Source organism: Mandrillus leucophaeus, unplaced genomic scaffold, assembly GCF_000951045.1.
Source record: "Mandrillus leucophaeus isolate KB7577 unplaced genomic scaffold, Mleu.le_1.0 Scaffold322, whole genome shotgun sequence".
Lineage (NCBI taxonomy): Eukaryota > Metazoa > Chordata > Mammalia > Primates > Cercopithecidae > Mandrillus > Mandrillus leucophaeus.
Window position 1 is genome coordinate 3,622,801 of NW_012103388.1, and position 26,037 is coordinate 3,648,837.

At 45.3% G+C, this 26,037-nt stretch overlaps 1 protein-coding gene across 1 annotated transcript in view; it reads left to right on the forward strand.

The window, feature by feature from the left end:
- The window catches only part of TMEM241 (transmembrane protein 241), a 147,204-nt gene that overhangs the window by 60,237 nt on the left and 60,930 nt on the right, over positions 1 to 26,037 (forward strand). Inside the window, exons 7-13 of the mRNA XM_011988092.1 lie at positions 2,508 to 2,559; positions 4,491 to 4,539; positions 5,730 to 5,775; positions 7,251 to 7,286; positions 10,592 to 10,626; positions 19,336 to 19,405; positions 23,375 to 23,468. Of these exons, the coding sequence (XP_011843482.1) occupies positions 2,508 to 2,559; positions 4,491 to 4,539; positions 5,730 to 5,775; positions 7,251 to 7,286; positions 10,592 to 10,626; positions 19,336 to 19,405; positions 23,375 to 23,468 (382 nt within the window). The remainder of the gene's footprint in view (positions 1 to 2,507; positions 2,560 to 4,490; positions 4,540 to 5,729; positions 5,776 to 7,250; positions 7,287 to 10,591; positions 10,627 to 19,335; positions 19,406 to 23,374; positions 23,469 to 26,037) is intronic.

Here is a 26,037-nt window from a genome sequence, read left to right on the forward strand (position 1 = left end):
AGCACCATCAGAATTGATCAGCACCACTGTTTTCAGTGTACTAAGATTACACCTGCCAAGTTGTGTGTTACATATATATGTTTATGTGTACATATAAAAACATGTAGTCTCTATATAGAATACAGAATCTATGTTAGTAGGAGATGGCATATGGCAAAGTTCCCTGAAAGTGAAAACATTGTATTCAGCGCTTTTGTTCACGCCTTTGATCCTTGGCTGTTTGCTGCCTGATGGAATAGTCAGTAGTTAAGGGGCACTATATATATGTTGCCTCTATAAAATGGAAAGAGGAAAGAGACTAAGTGATAATTTGGGTTTTATGCTTTCTGGAGCCTTCTTTTAGGAGGAGAGAGTGGGGAAAGCTAGAGGCAAGAGCTTTCGGCATATAAAACTCAGAAGGAGTAGGCCATAAACCAGGGATTACTGAACCAGCTCCAAATTGACTTTCTAATGAGTGAGGATAGCTTCCTGAAAATATCTGTGTTTGGCAGTGTTACTTTTTGTGCAAGAATTTTTAAAAATTGCTTTACTGTGGAAATTTCTAAAGACATATCAAAGTAAACAGAATAATGAATGAAGTCCTGTGTACCCAGTTCCCAGCTTCAGCCATTTTCAGCTTCTGGCCCCACCCACTGCCTTGCTCAGTATTTATTCCAGGCACCCTAGCATTTCATCTGTAAATATTTTAGTATGTATAAGAAATTTGTCTGATAAAACATTTTATGGGGGGAAAGTTTAAACCTACAGAAAAGTTGCAAGAATATTACAAGGAGCTCCCATGTATTCTTCACTTAGATTCACCCATTGGTAACATTTTTTACATTTGCTTTCTTGCTATCTCAATGTATATATGTGTACACATGCATAAACATACATAAATATCACATACATATATGATAATGTAGATATTATTCTTGCTCTTATTTTTTCTGAATCATTTGAGAATAAGTTGTAGAGGTCATGACTCCACTCGTAAATACTTCAAGCTGTGTTTCCTAAAAACAACAATCCCTTAGATAACTAAAGTGCAGTCATTGAATTTAGAAAATAACAGCTGATATGATACTATTATTTAATATTGAGTCCATGTTCAAATGTTGCCACTTATCTGGCCACAATATTATTACTATTATTATTATTATTTCCTTTTCTTTTTTGAGATGGAGTCTTGCTCTGCCACCCAGGCCAGAGTGCAGTGGCACATCTTGGCTTACTGAAACCTCCACCTCCCGGGTTCAAGTGATTCTCCTGCCTCAGCCTCCTGAGTAGCTGGGACTACAGGCGTGAGCCACCACACCTGGCTAATTTGTGTGTTTTTAGTAGAAAAGGGGTTTTACCGTATTGGCCAGGCTGGACTCAAACTCCTGAACTCAAGTGATCTGCCCGCCTTGGCCTCCTGAAGTGCTGGGATTACAGGCGTGAGCCACCACACCTGGCACAATATTATCTTTTATAACATTCTTTTTTCCCCTAAAGATGTCATGTCTAAGCTGGGCGTATTGGCTCAGGCCTGTAATCCCAGCACTTTAGGAGGCCGAGTCAGGCGGATCACCTGAGGTCGGGAGTTCGAGACCAGCCTGACTAACATGGAGAAACCCTGCCTAAAAATACAAAATTAGCCTGGTGAGGTGGTACATGCCTGTAATCACAGTTACTCGGGAGGCTGAGGCAGGAGAATCGCTTGAACCCTGGAGGTGGAGGTTGCGGTGAGCCGAGATTGCGCCACTGCACTCCAACCTGGGCAACAAGAATGAAACTCCGTGTCAAAAAAAGGAAAAAAAAAGATGTCATGTCTCTTTCGTACCCTTTAATCTGGAACAGTTCCTCAGCTTTTTATTGTCTTTCATTGCCTTCGCATTTTTAAATAGGGGAGGCCTGTTGTTTTGTGAACTGTCCCTAAATTTGGGTTTGTCTCAGTGTTTCCTCGTGGTTCAATCCACGCTCTGCATATTTGGCAGGAATACCACCCGATTGATGTGGTGTCCTTCCGAGCTTTATATCAAGAGGCACACAATGTGGATCTGCCTCATTATTGGTGGTATTAAGTTTGATCATTTGGTTGTGGGGGTGCACAAAGGATTTTAATGCGATTTCTGTAGTGTTTTCATTTTTGAAACAGGCGTATTTGTGGTCTGATTCCCCAGTTTTTCACTTGTATATTTTTGGGATCTGCAGTTGAAAAAAACACTTGTTTCATTAGATGTTTCACAGGCACACTATTTTCCTCGAGTGAGCCAGCTGTGGTTTTGCAGATGTCCTGTAAATGCCTGACTCTGGGAAACAGCTAGCTGAGGTCCAGAGAAGGAAAGATCTCTTCATGAGTAGAGCACATAATTGAAAACTACACAGGTAGTCAGGTTCACAGAGGAAGGACAGAGGAACCAAGCTGATCTCGTAGGATCTTTGCCTCATCCAAACTCCAGAGGATGCATTTTCACCTCCACACTCTTGGGGAAAGCTTTGATGTTGAAAGGTGAAGCTGCAGTGTTTTATCTCCCTCTCCACAGTGCCCTCTTCCTCCTGGCCGCAGCAGGATGCCTTCCCTTCAATGACTCCCAGGTAGGTCCAGGTGAACTCATTTGCCTTCAAAGTGTCTTTTATTCTCTGAAGCCTGGGTGTATGACCAGAATTTCCTAGTCCTTCCTTTTAGAAGCAGGATAACTTGGCCTATGCAGAAGCATTCCAAAGCTTGCAGGCGGGGTAGCTTTGGGCTTGGGCGATACCATTTCCCCAGGCTTTTGCCTGCTCCCCAAGGCTGCAGGCATCGCGGCCTGCAGAGCTCTGGTCTCTGGGCACTGTGGTGCCTGCCGTCTGTCCTCTGTACGTGCCTGGTGAACCTGCAAGCCAACACCCAGGTTGCCCCAGCCTCAGGCATGGAGGCAAAGTTGATTTCCTCTCCTCCCAAGGGCCTCATCTCCTACAAAGTGGTTTTTTGTTTTTGTTTTTGTTTTGTTTTGAGACACAGTCTCACCCTGTTGCCTAGGCTGGAGTGGAGTGGCACGATCTCGGCTCACTGCAACCTCCACCTCCCGGGTTCAAGCGATTCTCCTGCCTCAGCCTCCCGAGTAGCTGGGACTACAAGCGCCCACCACCACGCCCAGCTAATTTTTTGTATTTTTAGTACAGATGAGGTTTCTCCATGTTGGCCAGGCTGGTCTCAAACTCCTGACCTCAAGTGATTCGCCCGCCTCGGCCTCCCAAGGTGCTGGTATTACAGGCATGAACCACTGTGCCTGGCCTGCAAAATGATTTTTATTTTATTATCCTGTGCTAAAGTTGAGTTTTCTTTATGAGGTGCTGAGGACCCACCCCCGCCCCCAGTAGTCCTCTTGTTTCTGGGTTTCCTTTCTTTCTTTTTTTCTCCCTCCTTTTCTCCCCCAGGATTATTAGGTCCCCACCAAGTGTCAGGCACTGAGCCAGGCTCTGGGGACACAAAGAGGAAAATTAATCTTTGCTCAGGCAGAAGTCAAGCCTATTTGGAGCAGAGGGGAGGGAAACAGTCAAGTAAACAGATCATTATCACACAGGGAGGCCAGGGCTCTGTCCCTGAGGTACAGGAGGCTCTGAAGCACCTAAGAAGACGTGGGACCTCAGGAAGTAGGAGTAACCACAATTACAGGGAGCCTGCTGTGTGCCAGGCTCTGTGCCAATGCTTTCTGTGCCTTATGTTATTTAAAATCTCCCCACATTTCTGTAAGGGTGGGAGCATTATTATCTCCATTTCATAGCATAGAATAAGGAGGCTCAAAAGGTCAGCAGCTAACAAATAAGTGGGGATTTTAGAATTTATCCCAGATCTCTCTGATGCTAGAGCCAGACTCTGCTTACAGGACCTAAATCTGGAAGAATAAGGAGGAGTTAGCCAGGAGAAGAAAGCAGGCGAGGGCAGTTGTGGAGTGTCATGAGTATCCTGTGATCCAGCATCATTGAGCACCTGTTGTGTGTCTACCCCTGTCCTAACGCCTGCCCTCCTGGAATGTACATCTATGAGAGGGGAGGGCAGGGGGAGACAGAAACACATAAACAAATAAGGAAGAAATAAATAGGACGTGTCCTATGATGCTACATCCTGTGGAGAATAATAAGGGAAGAAGTAGAGGGTCCCCTTGGTTGAGTTGTAGGGGTAAGCAGTCATGCTTGGGAAAATGCAAGTTATCCTTATTCAGAGACAGTAGGAGGCTGTACATACAACCGGAGGGGTTGATGGGGGCTTGTCACAGAGGTCTTGGGGTGTCATGAGTTTAGATTTGAACTTTGTGATGGCAGTGAGGGGCATGGGGTGTTGGAGGCAGAGTCCTGTTAGGAAGATGTTGTAGGCACCTGGGTGAGGAATGAGAGGGAACCAAGGAACTGACGTAAGGCCCCAGGGGTCCTATTTTGGGACCCTTGCTTGGCACTGCGCATTGATGACAGGGTTTCTGATGGCTGCACTGGATTCCGTTTGCGTTGCTCTTATAGCCATTTTTTCTTTTTTTAATTCTGTGTTTCAGTTTGATCCAGATGGATATTTTTGGGCTGTAATTCACTTATTCTGTGTAGGTAAGTTTTAAAATAGTACTTACGTAAGGCTGGGCACAGTGGCTCATACTTGTAATCCCAGCACTTTGGGAGGCCAAAGCAAGCGGATCCCTTGGGCCCAGGAATCAGAGACCCACCTGGGCAACCTCGAGAAACCCCGTCTCTACAAAAAATACAAAAATTAGCCAGGCATGGTGGCACATGCCTGTTGTCCCAGCTGCTCAGGAGGCTGAGGTGGGAGGATCACCTGAGGCCAGGGAGGTCGAGGCTGCAGGAGTCATGATCACACCACCACACTCCAGCCTGGGCAAAAGAGTGAAACCCTGGCAAAAAAAAAAGGAAAGAAAGAGTGAGAGAGGGAGGGAGAGAAAGAGGGAGGGAGAGAAAGAGGGAGGGAGGAAGGAGGGAGGGAGGGAGGCTTACTTGAGTAATTGAGGTTTATTGTATACCCACTTTTTGGTGACCCTGGACAATAGGAAAATCAAATCCAAGGTGTGAAGGTTAAAATTAAATGGTCATTTTCTGGATTGGTTTTCTATTTTGAGGTTTTTCCTCAAATGTGTCCATTTCCAATATACTTTCCTCTTTTTTCATGGCAAATATGAACTAACTCACCATGACTTGGGGTTTCACTTGCTCAAGTCAACTTTTGGAACGCTGATTGGTCTTCTCTAAAAACGTTGGGAAGATATTCAGAAGTTCATGTCAAAAACTTTTTTTTTTCCCGGTAATTTACCAAAAAAGTTGAAATTGGTCAAATAAAGGGACCATCTGATTTTATTACAAATCATACGTTCAGTGTTGCTTGTCTGTAGTCCTGGGGGAAAAGCAGTGCCCTGACTGTTAACACAGCTCAGAAATGTTCAGCAGTCCACGGGTGTTTCTTTTTTCGTGTGCATCATGTCAAGGAAGTAACACCTTCCTGTTAATTGTGTCCTTCATTGATCATGATGCTTTCCATGCCCAGCACTCTGGGGACCACTGGAAGGACTGACTGCGTTATCATAGAGGATTATTGAATTTGCATCCTTGAAACCTTCCAAATGTTGATGATCTTCTCCTGTCAACTGGGTGTGACCCTCATAGGGAAAAGGACCAGCAGTCATGCCTTTGGGGGCCTTTATCCATGTGGATTTTGTGTTTCCCTGGACATGCCAGCAGTTCCTTGAGCAGAATACCATGACCAGTGACATGTTTTATTTCATTTTCAGGGGCTTATAAAATTCTGCGGAAGTCCCAGAAACCCAGTGCATTAAGGTAAACTCTTAAACTCTTTTCTTTTTTTTCCCTTGTGATGGAATTTCACTCTTGTTGGAGTGCAATGGCACGATCTGGAGTGCAATGGCGCAGTCTCAGCTCACCTCACCCTCCGCCCCCTGGGTTCAATCTATTCACTTGCCTCAGCCTCCCGAGTAGCTGGGATTACAGGCATGCGCCACCACGCTTCACTAATTTTGTATTTTTAGTAGAGAGGGGTTTCTCCATGTTGGTCAGGCTGGTCTCAAACTCTCGACCTCAGGTGATCCACCTGCCTTGGCCTCCCAAAGTGCTGGGATTACAGGTGTGAGCCACCGCGCCCGGCCAAGACAAACTCTTAATGTTTGGTGAGTTGTGGTTGGCCTAAAGGAAAGGGTTGAGACTTGTGGTATCATGAGATTCTTCCATTCGGCCAGAGACTCTGCAGGCCTGGATTGTGGTGAGGGCAGGGGACTTAGTCCTTGAAGCCGTCCTTCTTCTTGCTGTTTGGGCCACTCCAGGCTGTGTCCGCCAACACCTGGAACATGCCTGCCTTTAGCCGTGTGTGAAGAGGCATGGAAGTCTCAATCCCCTTCCTTTAGGGGATTCACATGTCACCTCTCAGATGACATGTGAATGAAATGTATGTGGCCAGCTGCTTTGGGTGCCAGTCGGCTGCATTGATCACAGAGGGACAGTACTTTTTCTTGTTTCCCGAGCTCCCTCCTAATTTGACTTACTTTAGACCCAGAAGTCTCTCCACTTCCTAGCTCATTCTTGGGCAAAATGAGGCCTTTGTTGCAGGCAGTCAATGGAGCAGCTTTGGTGAATGTAAATGAGAAAAGACAAGACTTCAGGCCTGGAGCTGTAAGGCCAGTTCCCCTAGACCGGCCAGCTGGCCTCTGGGTTTTGGGGCCTGCTGAAGGCCTAATGAGAAAAGGTTCGAAGGGAATGACTCCTGAGAGAAGGTCATCCACTCTAAGAATGTGGGGCTTCCACTCCCTGAAGCACCTTTTGTTCTTTTAATAAAATGTTTTTGTAGCAAGAAGCCAGTAGAGTTGCCAGATAAAATACAGGATGCCTGGTTGCATTTGAATTTCAGATAAGCCTCGAATAATTTTTGTAATATTTGGAACAGATAGTACTTACACTAAAACATTACTCTTAATCAGAAATTCAAATGTATTTGATTGCCCTGTATTTTTACTTGTTAAATATGGTAGCCGCAGAAGCCAGTCCAGTGGCCTGAGATAGTTGACACTCCTTTGAAAGTGACAAATGTATACGTGGGAAACAGTTGCCCACAGGTGAAAATGTGTGTGATTTAAAATGAACTAGTAACTGGTTTTGAATATTAAATCCTTTTCCCTCTATTTATGGGTAATTTCTAAAAGTAGTAACTAACATAGAATTTATTAATAGAAGATAATGATTATTTTATGTATTTAAAATAGTTTTGCTATTTCATTTATCTTTTTTTCTCTCTCATTCCTTAGTGACATTGACCAGCAATACTTAAACTATATATTCAGGTAAAATATAATTTACATTTTTAAAGAACAGTTCATATCCTTTTAGGGCTAATGGATTTTTATTTTCCAATAATATTTTGATTGAAGAGTTCTGAGCCAGTGTGCCTGCCAGGAAGGTAAGTTACAGAATTTGTGAGGATAACCAGAGTTGAGGAGACCAAATAGTAGTCTTGCCCTTAGACCAGGCAAGAGGGGCCTCTCTCAGGCCCTAAACTTCAGAGGGCTACATCCCTCCTCTGGGGCGTGGCACCTGTGAGGCTAAGGATGTTTCTCTCATCCCAGAGCCCACCCCCTCACTTCTAGATTGTGTCCTTGAATCCCCACCCGTGTCCCTGAGCTCGACTCCAGGGCTCCTTGGGTCCATCTTCCCAACTCATTCTCAGGCCCAAGGGGTGTCCAAAGAGAGGCTCTCAATGGGCCAGAGTGGAGGTGGAGGTGACCTTGCAGGCTCAGGTGTCCACATATGTGTGAGGCCCTTGGGCTGCAGGATGAAGCCTGGGGTGGAAAGAAAAGGGAGGCATTGCCAACTGGGAGTCAGAGGCTGCCCCATTCTGACATGCAGCACCAGGGAGCCCAAGAATTCTACATTTTAAACTAGACTTTCAGGTTATTTTGAAGGTGTATTTGTTAAGGTAGGATGAAGTCTGAGGCTTGATTTATAACTTTTAAATACGGTATGTGGACTTCTGTTTGTATCCTTGTCCCAAGCCAAGCAGAGAATGAGCCTGCTTTACTAGAGCAGCATGATATACCCTTTTTATATTAGTATAATTTCTTCATTATAATGTGCATGTAATTTATAATCTGAGAACTCTAAGGGGTTTCCGTGTTGGGAGGCTGAGGCAGGAGGATCACTTGAGCCCCAGGGTTCAAGGTTACAGTGAGTGATGATTGAGCCACTGCACTCCAGCCTGGGCGACGGAGAGATCCTGTCTCAAAAAAAAAGGTATACAGGGCTTCAAGTTACATTTTCCTTCAAACATAGTCCCACCACAGTACACCTAGAGGTGATTAATTGCAGTCCAGAAAACGTATTGTGTACCTGCCACATGATGTCTGGCACTGCTAGGGATCCAAGGATGAATAAAATATGGTTCTTGCCCCCAGGGAAGTTGCAGTGTAGGATGCCACACAGGGGAAAGGATGAAAAGAGAATGAAGAGGAGTGTTCCTTTGATGTGAGCCTCATTCATGCTTGGCACCCTCCCATCACCCTCTCTGGAAACCCCTCCCATCCCCCAGCACCCCTCTGCAGTGCCTTCACGCTGCCAAAGCCCACTGTGGGGGGCCCAGTCCCCCACCCTCTGCAGCCTCTTCTATCAAAACTCATGCCCTCCAGATGACCGACTGAGTTAGAGGTTAGGCATAAACATGTGATCTAAGTATTGGAGGGATTTTTTTTTTTCAAGTACTGAATGGCCTGCTTTGGTAAGAGTTAGGAGTGGCTTAACACTATGTTTGCAAAATTCAAACAAGGATTAAAGAACCAACTCCTTCACTTAATTATTTCTTATATTTACCCCCTAATATTTTATTTGAGGTTACCCTTTGGGGTGATTCTGATGATGGGATTTGGGGTACGTGACCAGCTCTGAGAGATGCTTTGGGATGGTAAGAGGCCCCTCATATCCTGCCATAAGAGTGATCACTTCTGCTCCTGAAATTATAACCCAAAAGGGATTCAGGGAGATAAAATAATGGAGTATGAACAGGAGTATGAACAGGTTTTCCAAAGAAAGGTGAGATGGAGGCAAAGACTTAGAGAGCCCATGCAAAGGGCTAATCATTGCAAAGTCTCCAGTCTCGTTTATAGCTACATGCAGCCCTGTCTTACACACCTACAACTTCTCAATGACCAGATGTGTGGCTCTTCCCATTGGCTTTCTCCCAAGCCTCCTGTCTAGCCTCTGTCCACAGTGCTGCTGCCCTGGGGCCATCAGAGAACCTGAGCTTTAGAGGAAGAGCACAGGAAGAGCACGAGAAACACAGAAATGGTTCTGGGAGACAGCCCCAGAGCAGGCAGGGCTCCCGGTGGTTTCTTTGCTCACAGCCATCTTCCTCCACACTGCCTAGGATGTCACCACCGACTAGGGATTCCTTGTGGTAGTTCCCAGTCCTGGTGCACTTTAGAGCCACTGAGAGGCCATAACAAAATAAAACAACTGATGCCTGCACCTCAGAGATTCCGATTTAAGCCAGGACACTGGGCTATTCTGATACGCAGCCAGGGTTTAGAACCAGAGTAGGCCATCCAGCACTTCAAAAAATTCCCTCCCGAATTGAACAATGAGAACACTTGGACACAGGAAGGGGAACATCACACACCGAGGCCTGTCGTGGGGTGGGGGGAAGGAGGAGGGATAGCATTAGGAGAGATACCTAATGTAAATGACGAGTTAATGGGTGCAGCACACCAACATGGCACATGTATACATATGTAACAAACCTGCATGTTGTGCACATGTACTCTAAAACTTACAATAAACAGTAAATAAATTTAAAAAATAAAATAAAAATAAAAAATTTCCTCCCATACGTAGAAAACATGTTTTATTCCTAGCCTCTAATTTGATTGGCTGCCTGGATGGCATGAGGTTTGATGGAAGAGGTTGCAGAGGGTAGGGGATTGGGCCCCCCACAGTGGGGTTTGGCAGCGTGAAGGCTCTGTAGAGGGGCTCTGCAGGACGGGAGGGGTTTCCAGAAAGGACGACGGGAGGGTGCCAAGGATGAACAGGGCTCACATCAAAGGAACACTCCTCTTCATTCTCTTTTCATCCTTTCCCCTCTGTGGCATCTAAAATCAGTAAAGGTAGTTTTCAGACACATGGTGGATGGGCTGGATCAATTGTGGGCTAGCCTCTTGGAAACGTAACTATCTTCTACACAGTTAATTTTGTGGCAAAAATATACGTAGCTCACACACAACAGCTAGCTTTTACATTGCAACCTATTTTAATTCAGAGTTTGCTTCGTTTAGCTTGTAAATACTCTTGGTAGATTAGGTGAGTATGATCGTAACTAGGGTCAGCCAGGACCAAGAAAAGAGACACAGTGAACCCTCAGGTTGAGACATGGATTCATATTCTGTCCCAAGCCTGTCTGTCCCAAGAGGCAATCTTCCTGCCAAAACATGAGACATTTCAAGACATTCTTACTCTCTCTGAGGAGCTGGATTTAGTCAGAATGAGTCAGTGCAGATAATTTGCTTTTAGGCAAATTTAACTATTTCCAAGTAAAATGGGTGGGAACAGCTGGGGTTTTTGGTGCGGGGGAAACTTCTTGACTACTTTGCTGTCTCTTTTCCAGTGTGGTGCTCCTGGCATTTGCATCTCATCCCACAGGTAAATGCCCCCACCAAGTGCTGTTTTGTTTGTCTGTTTGACATTGCTCATTGGACCCAGTGAGCCTGTCTCTCAGAGACATTTCACAAGAGAATGTCATTGCCCCCCAGGATGACTGCAAGGGCAGGAAGGTCCCACCTATTTGAAACTGCTCTTAACAAACCAATTTATCAACCAGGAATTTATTCTTACGCCTTCTTGTTGTCTGTGTTTTCATCCAGTATGATCTCAGATATACAGACAGGTCTATTTCCTGCCGAGTAAACTAGTGCTTATTTTGCCCTCTTCTGAAATTCCTTTTCCAAGCATCCTGAATTGCTCTTCATTTCTAGTATTAAAAAATTTGGTGAAAAAGTTCAAAAGTTCAAAAAACTCCCTGAATCTGTTTTTGGTGATCACTTCAGGAGCAGAAGTTATTGCTCTTATGGCAGAATATGAGGGGCCTCTTGCCATCCCATAATATTTCCCAAGGCCTGCTGTGGTACCCCAAATCCCATCATCAGAATCATCCCAAAGGGTAACCTCAAATAAAATATTAGGGGGTAAATATAAGAAATAAGTGGGCCAGGCACGGTGGCTCTCGCCTGTGTAATCCCAGCACTTTGGGAGGCCGAGGCGGGCTGATCACGAGGTCAGGAGATCAAGACCATCCTGGCTAACACGGTGAAACCCCGTCTCTACTAAAAATACAAAAAATTAGCCGGGCATGGTGGTGCGTGCCTGTAGTCCCAGCTACTTGGGAGGCTGAGGCAGGAGAATGGCGTGAACCCGGGAGGCAGAGCTTGCAGTGAGCGGAGATCATGCCACTGCACTCCAGCCTGGGCGACAGAGTGAGACTCAGTCTCAAAAAATAATAATAATAATAATTTAGTGAAGGAGTTGGTTCTCTAATTCTTGTTTGAATTTTGCAAATATATTATTGAGTTACCCTCTTTCTATCTGGCATCATTTTTAAAGTTTGTATCATATGTCACCATCCAATTCTCATAATTCCAGATGAAAGGAGTCAATTCTTTTTTTCTTAAAAACACACACACACAAAACGAATGTTTACTGACCACTTACTATGCATAAGGCATTACCCAGGCCCTCTAGGTCTCAGTTTTCACATCTAGAAAATGAGAAAGGTGAGTTGGCTGCTTCCTAAGGTCCTTTCTAGGTCTCATCTTGTGCTTGAAGCAATAACAGCTTTCTGTTGGCGTTTTCAGCTGCTTCTTTCTGTTGGTGTTTTACCTGCTATCTGAGCGAGGATCCTCAGGGACTTGTTGATAGTGACTCAGGAATAATGCTTCTAGATTGTATGTGACATATCTGAATCCATGTCTCGTAAGGGTAACTTGAATACATTTTCTTAATACATTACACTCTGCTTGCCACATGAAAGCACAGTTCCTATTGTCTGCCTGCTCCTGTGAACGATGACTTCTGAAAACTCCAGGGTTTACTGATGAGTCCCCTCTCTGCTGTCGTTTGCTGAAAGTCTATCTTTTGTGGAATAGTAAGTCCTGTGAAGCCATACTGTTAACCCTAAATGGCCTCTGCTTACCCCTACTGCTGGTCGTCTGCCTTTCAGTTGCGTCTCCTATCATTCCTTTATGCAGCCAGGTGGCTGCCACCCAGCAGACATTTAAGAGCTGACTAAGTGTCCTGTCCCTTTGAAATGTGCTTTTGTCAAAGGCCTTTCGAAAGTTATGTTCACAGATTCTCCTTGGTTTACATCCTGAATTATTTCTAGCGGACTTGGGTGAATAATTCTTTTTTTTTTTTTTTCCCCCTAGACAGAGTCTTGCTCTGTTGCCCAGGCTGGAGTGCAGTGGTGTATCTTGGCTCACTGCAACCTCTGTCTCCTGGGTTCAAGCGATTCTCCTGCCTCAGCCTCCTGAGTAGCTGGGATTATAGGCACCTGCCACCATGCCTGGCTAATTTTTGTATTTTTAGTAGAGACGGGGTTTCACTACATTGCCCAGTCCAGTCTGGAACTCCTGACCTCAAGTGTTCTGCCCACCTCAACCTCACAAAGTGCAGGGATTATAGGCATGAGTCACTGTGCCCAGCTGGGTAAATAATTTTTACCTAAAGAAATCATGCTGCCCTTCAGCTAAGAGGTTGTGCTTGTTCATTTGTTACACTTATGATGGTCAGAGCTGGAAGGAATCTTAGCGATTATCCCAGGTACCACCGAATTGTGTTAATTACTTGTGCACCATCCTAATACAAATGAGGAGATTGAAAACCCGAGGAGTTAAGTGATTTGACCAAGATGATGCAGAGTAGGCGAGTAGTAGGTCTTCTGACCCTCTTTCTTTCTTCTTTTTCTTTTTTGAGATGGAGTCTCACTCTGTCGCCAGGCTGGAGTGCAGTGGCGCAATCTCGGCTCAATGCAACCTCCACCTCCCCGGTTCAAGTGATTCTCCTGCCTCAGCCTCCTGAGTAGCTGGAACTACAGGCACCCGCCACCAAGCCCGGCTAATTTTTTGTGTTTTTAGTAGATATGGGGTTTCACCATGTTGGCCAGGATGGTCTCTATCTCTTGACCTCGTGATCCACCCACCTCAGCCTCCCAAAGTGCTGGGATTATAGGCGTGAGCCACCGCACCCGGCCTCATGACCCTCTTTCTAAGTTTTTCTTTTTAAATGCTGCTCTTTCAGTGATCCTACACTTTATTATTATTATTATTATTATTATTATTATTTTGAGACAGAGTCTCGCTCTGTTGCCCAGGCTGGAGTGCAGTGGTGCAATCTTGGCTCACTGCAACCTCCGCCTCCCAGGTTCAAGCGATTCTCCTGCCTCAGCCTCCTGAGTAGCTGGGATTACAGGCACCTGCCACCACACCTGGCTAATTTTTGTATTTTTAGTAGAGATAGGGTTTCACCATACTGGCCAGGCTGGTCTTGAATGCCTGACCTCAGGTGATCTGCCTACCTCAGCCTCCCAAAGTGCTGGGATTACAGGCATGAGCCACCACGCCCAGCCCCCTACACTTTACTATAAAGTGTCCCACTCTAGTGAATGCTTCTGTACAACATTCCTGAATTTTGGTCTGGAGCTACTTTTGGTTTGGGGGGTGTGTTTAGCCACCAGTTTCTGAACATGGTGACTGCTGGTAACAGCTTAGACATTTTCACCAACAGTCTGACATTTTACCTTGAGTTATTGCTAAACTTTTAGGTCAATACAAAAATACCTTGGACACTTAATTACTCGTTGGGAATGCAAAGTGGTCAGAAGTATATGATTGTAGAATGTCCTGGGCAGAGGAGTAATTTAAAATAGGCTTTAGTTTCTTTTTGAGGTAATGAAAATGTTCTGGAATTAGATAGTGGTGATGGTTGCACAACTCTATGAATATACTAAAAACCACTGAAGTGTACACTTTAAAGGGTGAATTTTATAGTATGCAAATTATATCTCAATAAGAAAATGTATTGGCGGAATAAAAGGACACCTTTCTCATTTGAAAACCTGTTTGGAGCTTAATTATGCCAGAAGGGATACTTGCATGGATTGATTTTCCTTCAAGTTATATTTTCATAATTTTTGAAAAAGAATGGACACAGATGTTCACCTTCCCTTCCCTCTCCTGCAGGGTGGGGGATGGGTCTGCGGTGGGCAACCCAGGGCATTGTGGAGCCTGTCGGATTCGTCAGAGAGAGTCCTGGGACACTGCTCTTGAAGGACTCTTCTCTGCAACTTGGATTTTTTACAGTTTCCTGCTAGCTGAGGTGGTGTCATTGCAGAGGCCGAGTACAGAAAGTCGGGCTTATAAGAAGGGTTTTGCTGGGCCGTGGCACTGCTGAAGCGGCTGTGGGCTCCCTTGCTGTAAAGAAGCAGGACTACTCTTATAGGGTGGCTCCAGTTCCCGCCAGTTCATTCATTAGCTTTCTGATGGGACCCATGGGCAGTCTAGCCCACTTCAAGGTAGAACAGAACTTTATTCTTTCTCACTTGCTTATTACACTTGCCATCTAGAACATCTGCCATGGGGCCTGAGTGTGTGTTGGGTGAGCTGTCTTCCTGGTTCCCTACTGCCCCGGTTAAGACACAGTCACAGTCAGTCTCCATAGGGACAGTCTACTTGGAAGGATCTGTTCATACTTTCTGACATCTTACAGCAGGGCTCAATTCTTTTTGGTTTCTTCTTACCCCTTCTTTTTTTCTTTCTTTTTTTTTTTTTTTTTGAGACAGAGTCTCGTGCTCTCTTGCCCAGGCTGTAGTACAGCGGCACGATCTCTGCTCACTGCAACCTCTGCCTCCTGGGTTCAAGTGATTCTCCTGCCTCAGCCTCCCAAGTAGCTAGGATTACAGGTGCCCGCCACCATGCCCAGCTAATTTTTGTATTTTTAGGAGAGACGGGGTTTCACCATGTTGGTCAGGCTGGTCTTGAACTCCTGACCTCAAGTGATCCACCCGCCTTGGCCTCCCAAAGTGCTAGGATTATAGGCGTGAGCCACTGCACCTGGCCCCCTTCTTTTATTACTTGTATCTTAGTTATTTGGTAGTACTTTAAAAACATTTTAAGATTGAGATATAATTTACATATATGAAATATACATGTTAAATGTACAGCTCGATCAATTTTGGCAAATCTACATACCTGCATAACTTATCTGCCACCAAGATATAGAACATTTCTATCACTGCAGAAAGCTTCCTCCTGCCCCTTCCTCGTCACTCCCTCTCCACACCATGAAGGCCTCTATGGATCTGATGTCTGTTACCATAGATAAGTTCTGTCTATTCTCAAGCCCTTGTAAATGGAATCATCAGTACTTTTTGTGTCTGGCTCTTACATGCAGCACAGTGTTTAGAGACTCATTCATGTTGTTGTGTATATCATGAGTTTGTTCCTTTTTGTTGCTGGTAGGGTTCCATTGTATGCATATACCACGTTTGTTTATCCATTTACCTGTTGATGCTCACCTGGGCTGTTCCCAGCTTGTGGCTGCTCTGAACATTCTCATACCAGCCTTTTTGTGGACTTATGTTCTCACGTCTCTTGGATGAACATTTCAGAATAGGATTACTGGGTCTTAGAGTAGATGTATGTTTCACTTTCTAAGAAAGGATGTTTTCCAAAATGTTTGTACCATTTTCCACTCCCACCCAGTAGTGTGTGGGAGTTCCAGTTGCTCCACATCCTCACCAGCATTTAACGTTGTCAGTCCTATTTTAACTCTTCTAGAGGGTGTGTGAGGGTTTCTGGATAGTGCTTTTGACTGAGCTTCCCTCCTCACTCACACCTGAGTGATTAGAAAGAGGAGCTCTCTTGCAGGTGCACCTTTGGAGTGTGCTGGCAGCAGTGGTGGGACTCAGGCAGACATTTCTTCATGCCCTCAGCATGGGCCCCACCACAGAGTTTGCTCTGAGAATCTCAGAACCTTCCTTGAGAAGAGGACCACCTTTCCCCCTTGCACTCTTTTAAATATAGTAGATAAGAGGAAATTTCCCCTCTTAAAGAGTTTGCACTTCCTACTTGTGTGGGGCCCCTTAGCTGTGGTGGTCAAGAGAGCTGGAGAGAATTTCAGGGAACGAAAGGAGCAGGGAGACTCAGGAATCTGGCCCAGAAACAACCTTGTTACCTGGTGTGTCTGTGGCTCATGTGTGAGACAGAGCAAGCAGCACTAATTGCTGCTTGGAACTGACCTCCTGTTTTCCTGCCAGTTTTGAGGGTAAGAACATGAGAGGAAATTTTCTTCATGCTCAAATATCAATTTGTCTTGAATGTGGTAATATTGTGTCACACTTTTCACCATGGCAATTTCATGCTTCGTAATCTTTAGAGAAATGGACTTCACTTGCTCACTCAGAGTCAGCGGAATTTTAACTGCAGAACACAACAGTGAGGGCCTAACTCAGACTCCATTACATAATGCCGCATGTTGCTGTAGCAAAACATGTTTACTCTTTTTTTTTTTTTTTTTTTTTTTTTGAGATGGAGTCTTACTCTGTCAGCTAGGCTGGAGTGCAATGGCGCAATCTCGGCCCACTGCAAACTCTGCCTCCCGGATTCAAGCAGTTCAACTCTGCTTCAGCCTCCCGAGTGGCTGGGATTACAGGCTCCCACCACCATGCCTGGCTAATTTTTGTATTTTTAGTAGAGACGGGGTTTCACCATCTTGGCCAGGCTGGTCTTGAACTCCTGACCTTGTGATTCACCCGCCTCAGCCTCCCAAAGTGCTGGGATTACAGGCATGAGCCACCACGCCCGGCATGTTTACAACTCTGTAGCCACTTGATTTGTGCTTAAGCCATGTAGTTCAGCACTAGATGGTGCAGGAGTGTTGTTTTGAGGCCATTTTTTAGGCTCCTAGATCAAGTTTGCATATGGCTAGGGCCAGCCAGCCACATGCTGCAACCTCTTCCGGGGGTATTTATAGCACAGTCACTAACATTTGCTGTTCCAGGATTGCCGTGCACCCTCTCCGCTTAGGAGTACTACTTTAGCAAAAGAGAAGGCAGGTGGAAGGCATCAAAGGGGAAAATTTGAGGTCAGCTTGAAATTGAGGACCACAGAGCCAGCCGGAAACTAGAACATTAGCTCTAGGGAAGGCAAGAGGTGATCAGGTCTTTCTGATAGTCTTGGTTTGGTAGTGCTTGCTGTCTGCTGGGTGTGTTGGATATGGTGCTGACACACAACGGGTGCGGGGATGAGGAAAATAGCATCCCTACTCTCAAGGACTCACTAATTCTAGGAGGAGGGACAGGTGTGAAGTCAGCTAAGTGGTGTGTGAGAAACCAACGTGTGATGGTTTTAGCGATGGCTCAAAGGCAAGGGTTAGCTATTCTTATTTTGTCTCTCCCATTGTGGAGTCAGTTTTCAGGATTTGGATGGGGGTTATTATTTCCCAAGGACTGTGTTTTGTTTTGTTTTGTTTTGTTTTGTTTTGTTTTTTCTTTCTTTTCCTCCCTCCCAGTCTTCCTCTGACCACACTTCTGCTCTCTAGACCCCCTCCAAAGCCTGGGCTGGGCTATAAAAGCTGCCACGCGCCATGAGTCCCGTTCACCCTGCTGGAGCGTTTCTGATGAAAGACTGGGTGCTGAGAGGGGCGCAGCCTGAGAGGTCTCAAGGTCCTGGGTTTCATTCGTCTCCCTCTCCGCCATTCCTCATTATCACACTGGCTGCGCTGCGGTTCCTCTCACACTGAGAGGGAAATTGGGAAAGGGCCAAGAGCACACAGCTGCCAAAGAGACGGAACACATTCTCCGTGGACGTGGACAGACTCTCCCTCCACCTGCCTGAATGGAGGGCTCTGGCCACTCTCTAGGTCTGGGGTCCCCAGGACACCCTTGCCTATCACTCCTGTGGGGAAAGGGACTTCAGAATATATCCATGCTCTTCACACACTAAGTGGCACCTGATGTTGTCATTTACAAATTCCCTCTACCAACACAGGTCCCGGTTTGACAGTAGAGGTATTGAGAGGAATCGTGGCCGAAAGAGAACAAGAAGTCTTGTTGGGCTTCATGAAAACCAGATCCCAAGAAATCCCCTCCTTGTCGTTAAATACACACTCACTTGCAGAAACAAAACAAAGAAAATAACAGTCATAATTTTAAAAAAACCTCCAGAGAAATCCAACTCAGAACTTTCCTTCCCAATAGATAGTTGAATCATTTGAGATCGTTTGGGTCTCCAGGAAAGCGTAGGAGCCCATCATGTCTTTTGATCTGAAACTCTTGATGAATAGCATAGTGGTGAAGGAAATGCTGCTGCCTGTGTGTTCCACTGCACACCTAATATACTAGCAATACTTAGGAAATTCAGCCCTCTCCCCACAGGCCCCCAGAACTGAGAGACAGGCTAAGGCCCAGGGGTCTGGAAGACCAGGCTCTCCAAGGGGTTCAGAAATTCCAGATTTGGAAGACTCAAGCTATCTGCTGTGGAAATGCTTAATTCCTTTTCTCCGGACATTTTTGGAAGGATTTCTGCTTTTTTAATCTCCTGACTTTTTGTTTGTGACCAAGTTCAAATTCCAGAGAGGGAAACGGCCAATATGTGTGATTATTTCCTCTTGCACCAAGTGGAACTAAAGGAATGAACTTACTTCACAAGAAATAAATGTACCCTTTGGACCTCAAACTAAAATGAATTTGCACAGTTGGTCTGGCCCCCGTGCTGTTCTTGCAGTCATTAAACATGAAAATGAAAAAAAAAAAAAAAATGTCAGGGCAGTGCATTCATGACCTTTTTTTTAGATATGAGGCAGAAAAGAAGAAAAGAGCCTTGAAAAAGATTCTTTTATCCTGCACACTCCCTTGTGCAGGGTTGACTGCCTAGTAGAGAGGAGACAGCCTAAGGTTTGGATTGACTGGCGTTCACATTCTGGCTCCATAGTTTAAGAGCTGTGCAATCTTAGCCATGTTCCTTAACTTCTCTGAGCCTTAATTTAAATGGGCATAATAGAACCTCACAGAGATGTTACTAAGATTGAAAGAGATACATACATAAAGATTTTAGCATTGGGCCCTGCACAAGGCATGCTCCCACTAAATGGGCATTATTATTATCATCTCATCATACTGTTACTATCGTGATAAGATAATGTCAGTAACAGAATCCCTGGGAATGCTGGAGCGAATTCAATGCCAGGGGACTGAAAGCATAGGACTGCTAAAGACGCCCTCCTTGCATTTCCTGGGGCGACGGGGCAAAGGGGCATGTGAGGCCTCATGGGTCACTGTTTCACTATTGCTGTGCCCCTCAGGTGATCTCTTCAGTGTCCTGGACTTCCCATTCCTGTACTTCTACAGATTCCATGGCAGCTGCTGTGCCAGGTAATCTTAAGCTCACTCATTTGTATGCTTTCTGTGCTGTCCGCTGTGTCTTCCTCTCTGTGAAGTTCAGGGTCACTGCTGGTGCCTGAGTGAGTGGCAGGAGAGAGTGGTGGTGGGTGCAGGTGAGGAAGCAGTCATTATGTCACCAGCAGGCTGTCACTTAGCACCCTTAGATGCTCAGGGCCAGCTTGGGCCCTGCCAGGACCCCTGGCCCATGGACGTGCCTCTGCCAAGACAGTGGTTTTCATACCTGCTCTAGAGCTAGGATTCTCCCACTTTTTTCCCCCTCCACAAGCAAATCTCACATAGAACTCCAATCTATAAAACTGATGAAATGGATCCAGTTCAAGGGAAGATTTGGGTTCAGAATCCCACCTGCTCAGCTTTCCCTTTGGCCTCCTTGCTCCTTAAGGCAACCTCCAAAATAACCTCCACCAAACCCAAAGATTCTGGGAATTAGATTTTGGAAACTGATGGCTAAGAGATGTCTAGACAACAAGGTGATCATTAGTGCTTGGTCTTGGAAAGGACTCAGGGATATAGGCCAGTTGGAGGGCTACATCTGAACACACGGAAGTGTATCCTCACCTTCTCCCCATGTCCTGCCATGATCACCACTTCGCTTGACCTCATCATGCCAAGAAGTGGAAGGGCCCAAAGCATGTGTGGCATCCTGATGTGGTAGAAAGACTGACCCGGGTTGAACCCCACAATTGCCGTTGCTAATTGTCTGATCTTTGGGTCTTAAGCTTCGTGCCAGGCCCAGTAAATGGTGGTCATTATGATGATCTACTCAGGTTGACTGTAAATACAATGTCAATAGATCATGAAGAATTGCTGTGTAAAAATCAGGCCACCTGTTCCCACACATATCAAACAGTGCCTTGTGAAGCAGTGGTTCTTTACAATGTTAAAAAGCTGCTATGTGGCTAGTGGGTATGTCCTGCTCCTCTGGTGTGTTTGGGCCAAAAAAAAAAGAATCAATATTACAGAGTTTGTTTCTGCATTTGAACCTTGGAATGATTTATTTATCACCCTCAGAAAAATTTCAGGAAAACACTGACACAATTCACTCTCCTAGTTCCTGTCAGTTGGTTAGGCCTTGCCCATTAGCTGGGATCACATGGCATGAGTCTTCATGCTGGGCGGGCGGCTGTGGACTTGTTTCTCTTTGAGTCTGGTTATTTGGCAGCATGGGCAAGCAGGGTGTACCCGGGAGGTCAACCATTGTTTGGTTATTTGGAACAGAGCAGCACAGTTCACAGCCCATTGATGTTGGCTTTGTGGGGTGACAATTGGGCTCTATTTCTGCCCCTTTTAATCTGTAACTTTCTCATAATGCAACATGATAAATCAGGGTTTTGTTTTATTCTAAAGATCTGGAAATCTCTATTTGAATTGATGTGACTCTGTTACATTTTACCCATGCTTCTGTACAGAGCTCAGCCTCTTTGAGGAATGCATTGGTTTTCCCTGTGTCGTTCAGAGGCTCCACCATATCTCACACTAAGCATTGTCACCTTCAGGAGGTTCTAGGGGAGCTCAGGAGGGGCATGGTAGCCATAGCCCAAAGACCCCATTAACAGGGAGTCTCCTGCTCCCAGATTTCCTTCATTTCTGGGAGCCTCCCTCTGCTTTTCAGGTCTGCCTACCTAGCAAGGGTTAGATGGGCTGAAAGTGCAAGGAGAAAGATAAGAGATCCATGAGTAATGTAAAAATGAGTCACAGACATAGAAGTCAAGCGATGGAAAAGAGCCCCAGATGCTTCCAGAAGCCTGTCAGTCACAAACCTGCACGAGCTTATCCTGGCCCAGAGTCTGCACTGAGAGGACAGGTCAGCATGGAATCATGCCACCCCTGTGGCTAGAGGCATAGAGGAGAGGGAAAGACTCAAGGGAAAGGAAGTCTGGGAGGTTGGGCAGGCACCTGTGAGGTTGTTACTTCCTTGGATGCAGAGGTGGGAGCCACCAAGAGGAGCCTGGAGCACTGCTACCTCCCTTTTCAGCCCCACCCTCATGACCACCAGTGCCTGGCACATCTCACTCTTTGTCTAGCTGGTCAAGAACACATTTCCATGAAGCGTCACGTCTTCCCCAGTTGTCCTGCCTCCAAATGCCAGGAAGAGTTTAGAGCTCGCTTTGCTTTGGCCCTGGCCACGCAGTGGCACTTTTGAAAATAGTTCCAGCACAGGCAACTACATCTGTCCACTGCTGTGCCAGCGCCCTTGCTGGTCCAGAGATCTGAAGAGCCATGGCGACCTGTATTCTGATTGTACCTGTGCCCCAGTTTCATTGTTAATAAAGTAAGACTTTGGGGCTAGGTAATCTTACTGTTCTAAAAGCCTCTGGTTTCCATTAAGATAGGATGAGGACCACTATGATTATTTCTACTTTAAGGAAACTGAACCTGAGACAAAAAAGGTGGGAAGGGGGATTTGGTTAAGGTAACGAGGGTCAGTAAGCACAGCAAGGAATAGAAATCCAGGCGCTGGGTGTGATTGGGTAGGCCTGCTGCTTACCCACGGAGCCTCTCTGGCTTTTGGGTGTGAGTAACTTGACATCTTAATCCATAGCTGTTCAGCCTCCCATGACTGCTGATGCAAATCAGAACAAACTTTGCAGGTCATCAGGACCAAACAGGCTGAAATCACACAGGGGAAACCTAATGCCTATCTTTAGTCCTGCCCCAAGAATGTGGCTGTGAACTAGTCTAATCTAATGAAGTGAAGGTACACATTTCTGTGACATTTGGCCTTAGGTGTGTTCAATTCAATTCAACCTGCTTCCAATTCAACCTGACAAACATTTAGTTAATGTGTACCGTAACTGAGGCACCATGTTAGGCTCTGTTGAAAATACAAAGAGCAGCCCAAGATTGGGCCTTTCCTGCTCAGAGTTCAGGATCTGCATTGGAGCTGCACACCAGTGCCTGTAATAAGGTCAGATGGAAGTGTGGCTGTCAAGGGTCGGAGATGCAAATGAAGTACAACTCACAGTACTTGCTTCTCTAGCTTGGAGTTACAACTCCAGTCATATCTCTTATTTTGCAATTTTCAAGTTCAAATAACAGTCACACTGAAACCACTACTTGCACATATTTGCAAGAAGTCAACCTTTCTCCCTCTCTCTAACACACACACACACATACTGTCTCTCTCACACACTCACACACACACACACCCACACACACACACACACCCCTCTTCCCCAATTGTCCTGCCTTCAAATGCCAGGAAGCATTTGGAGCTCCCTTTGCTTTGGCCCTGGCCACACAGGGCACTTTTGAAAACAGTTCCAGCACAGGCAACTATGTCTCTGTCCACTGCTATGCCCTTGCCCTTGTCGATTCAGACTTCTGAATAGCCCCAAGATGCTGCCCCTTCCTCAGGTTCCCATGAGTGGGGATCTTTCCATTCACACACATGTGTAGGCATCATTTCCAAAGCATCCTTCCTATGGCAGGACGGACTGGTTTGGGGGGCTTCTGGCCTCAGCCATATGTGTCACTGAAGCCAGCCTTCCCCTTCAGATTCTGATGAGCCTGGAGGCCAGTTCAGACTCTCTCTTCTCATATGGTGAGTTTCCCTTTGGAAGTCTTTTCGAGCCAGTTTGTCTTGCTTGAAAAAAAGTTAAGTACCTTGCCAAGCACCAAAACTCCAGAAGTTCTATGGGAAGGAACAGGAGGTGTCGTCCTCCACCTTTATTTTTCTTTCATGATTTAGCCAGAGACCTCCGAAATTTCTTTGCACCATTCCTCTCACCAACAAAATCCTCTTTCCTTAGAAAAACAGAGCTTAATGACTTTAAAAATTTTTTTATTTTCATCCAGAGATCACAGATCTAGAAAACACACATGAGGTAGAGGTTGCATAATAATTTGAAATTGACTGGTAAAATGTGGCAGAAACTAGTCAGCCATTGGCTAAGGGAAGACAAGCCTCACTAACAAAAGAATCTTTTCTCCTTCCAGTGGATTTTTGGGATTCTTTCTCGTGTTCAGTACAGTGAAGCTAAAAAGCCATCTGGCCCCAGCGCAGTGTGCAGCCTGGATTTTCTTTGCTAAGGTAAGAGACGAGAGGGGTGGGAAATTCTCAAGCGCCTTTGTATCCAGAGATCTCAGCGCCTGGGTAATGTGAAGCTGTTTGAGCTTCATGAGACCACTTCTAGGCACTGTCCCTGAGCCTGATCCTTCCTTCATTCAGGTAATGGTTTCTGAGGCCTACTCATTTTATCAACGTGGCATATTTCATCTTTCTCACAGTCCTGAGACATGAGAGACATTCAGAGAAGCAAAATGTGATCTGTGTGTAGTAAAAAAGTGGTCAGTAAGAACTATCTCTGAGTGTCTGTCCTCAGATGTAGTATTTAGCCTGAAGATACTACAGAACAGCTATTTAAATTTATTCAGAAATCAAAAGGAAACCATGTTTAAAGGTTTAAATAGCCAAAACAATGTTGACAAAGATAAAGTTGGGGGACTTAAATTGTGTGATTTGAAAATTCAGTACTAAGCTAGAATAATCAAGGCATTATGGTATTGGTGTAGGGATAGGCATTTATGGTCAATTGATTTTCAACAAAGGTGCCAATCACAATGAGAAAAGGATTGTTTTTTCTTTTTCTTTTTCTTTTTTTGTTTTTTGAGATGGAGTCTCACACTGTCGCCCAGGCTGGAGTACAGTGGCGCGATCTTGGCTCACTGTAACTTCCGCCTCCCGAGTTCAAGCGATGCTCCTGCCTCAGCCTCCTGAATAGCTGGGATTACAGGCGCACGCCACCACGCCCAGCTAATTTTTGTATTTTTAGTAGAGATGGGGTTTCACCATGTTGGTCAGACTGGTCTTGAACTCCTGACCTGGCGATCCACCCGCCTCGGCCTCCCAAAGTGCTGGGATTACAGGCGTGAGCCACCGCACCTGGCCAGGATTGTTTATTCAACAAACGGTGTTGGAGCAATCAGATATCAACATACAAACCAACCTACAAATAAACAATCTTAGATCCTTGCTTGACATCATTAACTCAGAATGAATCACAGACATAAATGTAATACCAAAGCTGGAAAACTATTAGAAGAAAACACAACAAAAAGCCTTAATGGCCTTGGGTTTGGCAGATTCTTAGATATGACACCAAAAGCATAAATCATAAAATAATTGATAAATTGTAGTTTAGTTTATTTAAATTAAAACCTTTTACAATTCAAAAACACTATTAAGAAAATGAAAAGGTAGGCTGGGCGCGGTGGCTCACACCTGTAATCCCAGCACTTGGGGAGGCCAAGGCAGGCAGATCACAAGGTCAGGAGATTGAGACCATCCAGGCTAACACAGTGAAACCCCGTCTCTACTAAAAATACAAAAAAATTAGCTGGGCCTGGTGGTGGGCGCCTGTAGTCCCAGCTACTCGGGAGGCTGAGGCAGGAGAATGGTGTGAACCCGGGAGGTGGAGCTTGCAGTGAGCCAAGATCATGGCATTGAACTCCAGCCTGGGCAACAGAGTGAGACTCCGTCTCAAAAAAAAAGAAAAGAAAAGAAAAAGGTAAGCCACAGCCTAGGAGAAAATATCTGCAAATCATAATGTCTGATAAAGGAACTGTATCCAGAATATATGAAGATTTCTTATACCTCAATGAGATGACCTACAACCCAATTTAAAACTGGTCTAAAGGAAAGCAGTTTGGTGATTTCTCAAAAAACTTAAAACAGAATTACCATTCAAACCAGCAATCCTATTACTGGGTATATACCCAAAGGAATGTAAATTGTTCTACCATAAAGACACATGCACATGTATGTTCATCACAATGCTAGTCACAATAGCAGAGACATGGAATCAGTCTAAACGCCCATCAGTGGTAGACTGGATAAGGAAAATGTGGCACACATACACCATGGGATACTATGCAGCCATAAAAAAGAAAGAGATTGGCCGAGCACAGTGGCTCACACCTGTAATCCCAACACCTTGGGAGGCTGAGGCAGGTGGATCACCTGAGGTCAGGAGTCTGAGACCAGCCTGACCAACATGGTGAAACCCTGTCTCTACTAAAAATACAAAAATTAGCCGGGCATTGTGGTGCACGCCTGTAATCCTGGCTACTCAGGAGGCTGAGGCAGGAGAATTGCTTGAACCTGGGAGGTGGAGGTTGCAGTGAGCCAAGATAGCGCCACTGCACTCCAGTCTGGGCAACAAGAGCAAAACTGCATCTCAAAAAAAAAAAAAAAAAAAAAAGAATGAGATCATGTCCTCTGCAGCAGCATGGATGGAGCTGGAGGCCATTATCCCAAGTGAATCCACGTAGGAACAGAACACCAAAGAAGGGGTAATTAAACTTATAAGGGGGAATTAAACATTGAGAACACATAGACACAAAGAAGTAACAACTGACACCAGAGCCTACTTGAGGGTAAGGGATGGGAGGACAGAGAGGACTGAAAAACTACCTATTGGGTACCATGCTTATTACGTGGGTGATGAAATAATCTGTACATCAAACCCCTGTGACATGCAATTTACCTACATAACAAACCTGCACATGTACCCCCGAACCTAAAATAAAAGTTAAAAACAAATACAAGTTAAAAATAAATAAATAGGCCGGGCACGGTGGCTCAGACCTGTGATCCTAGC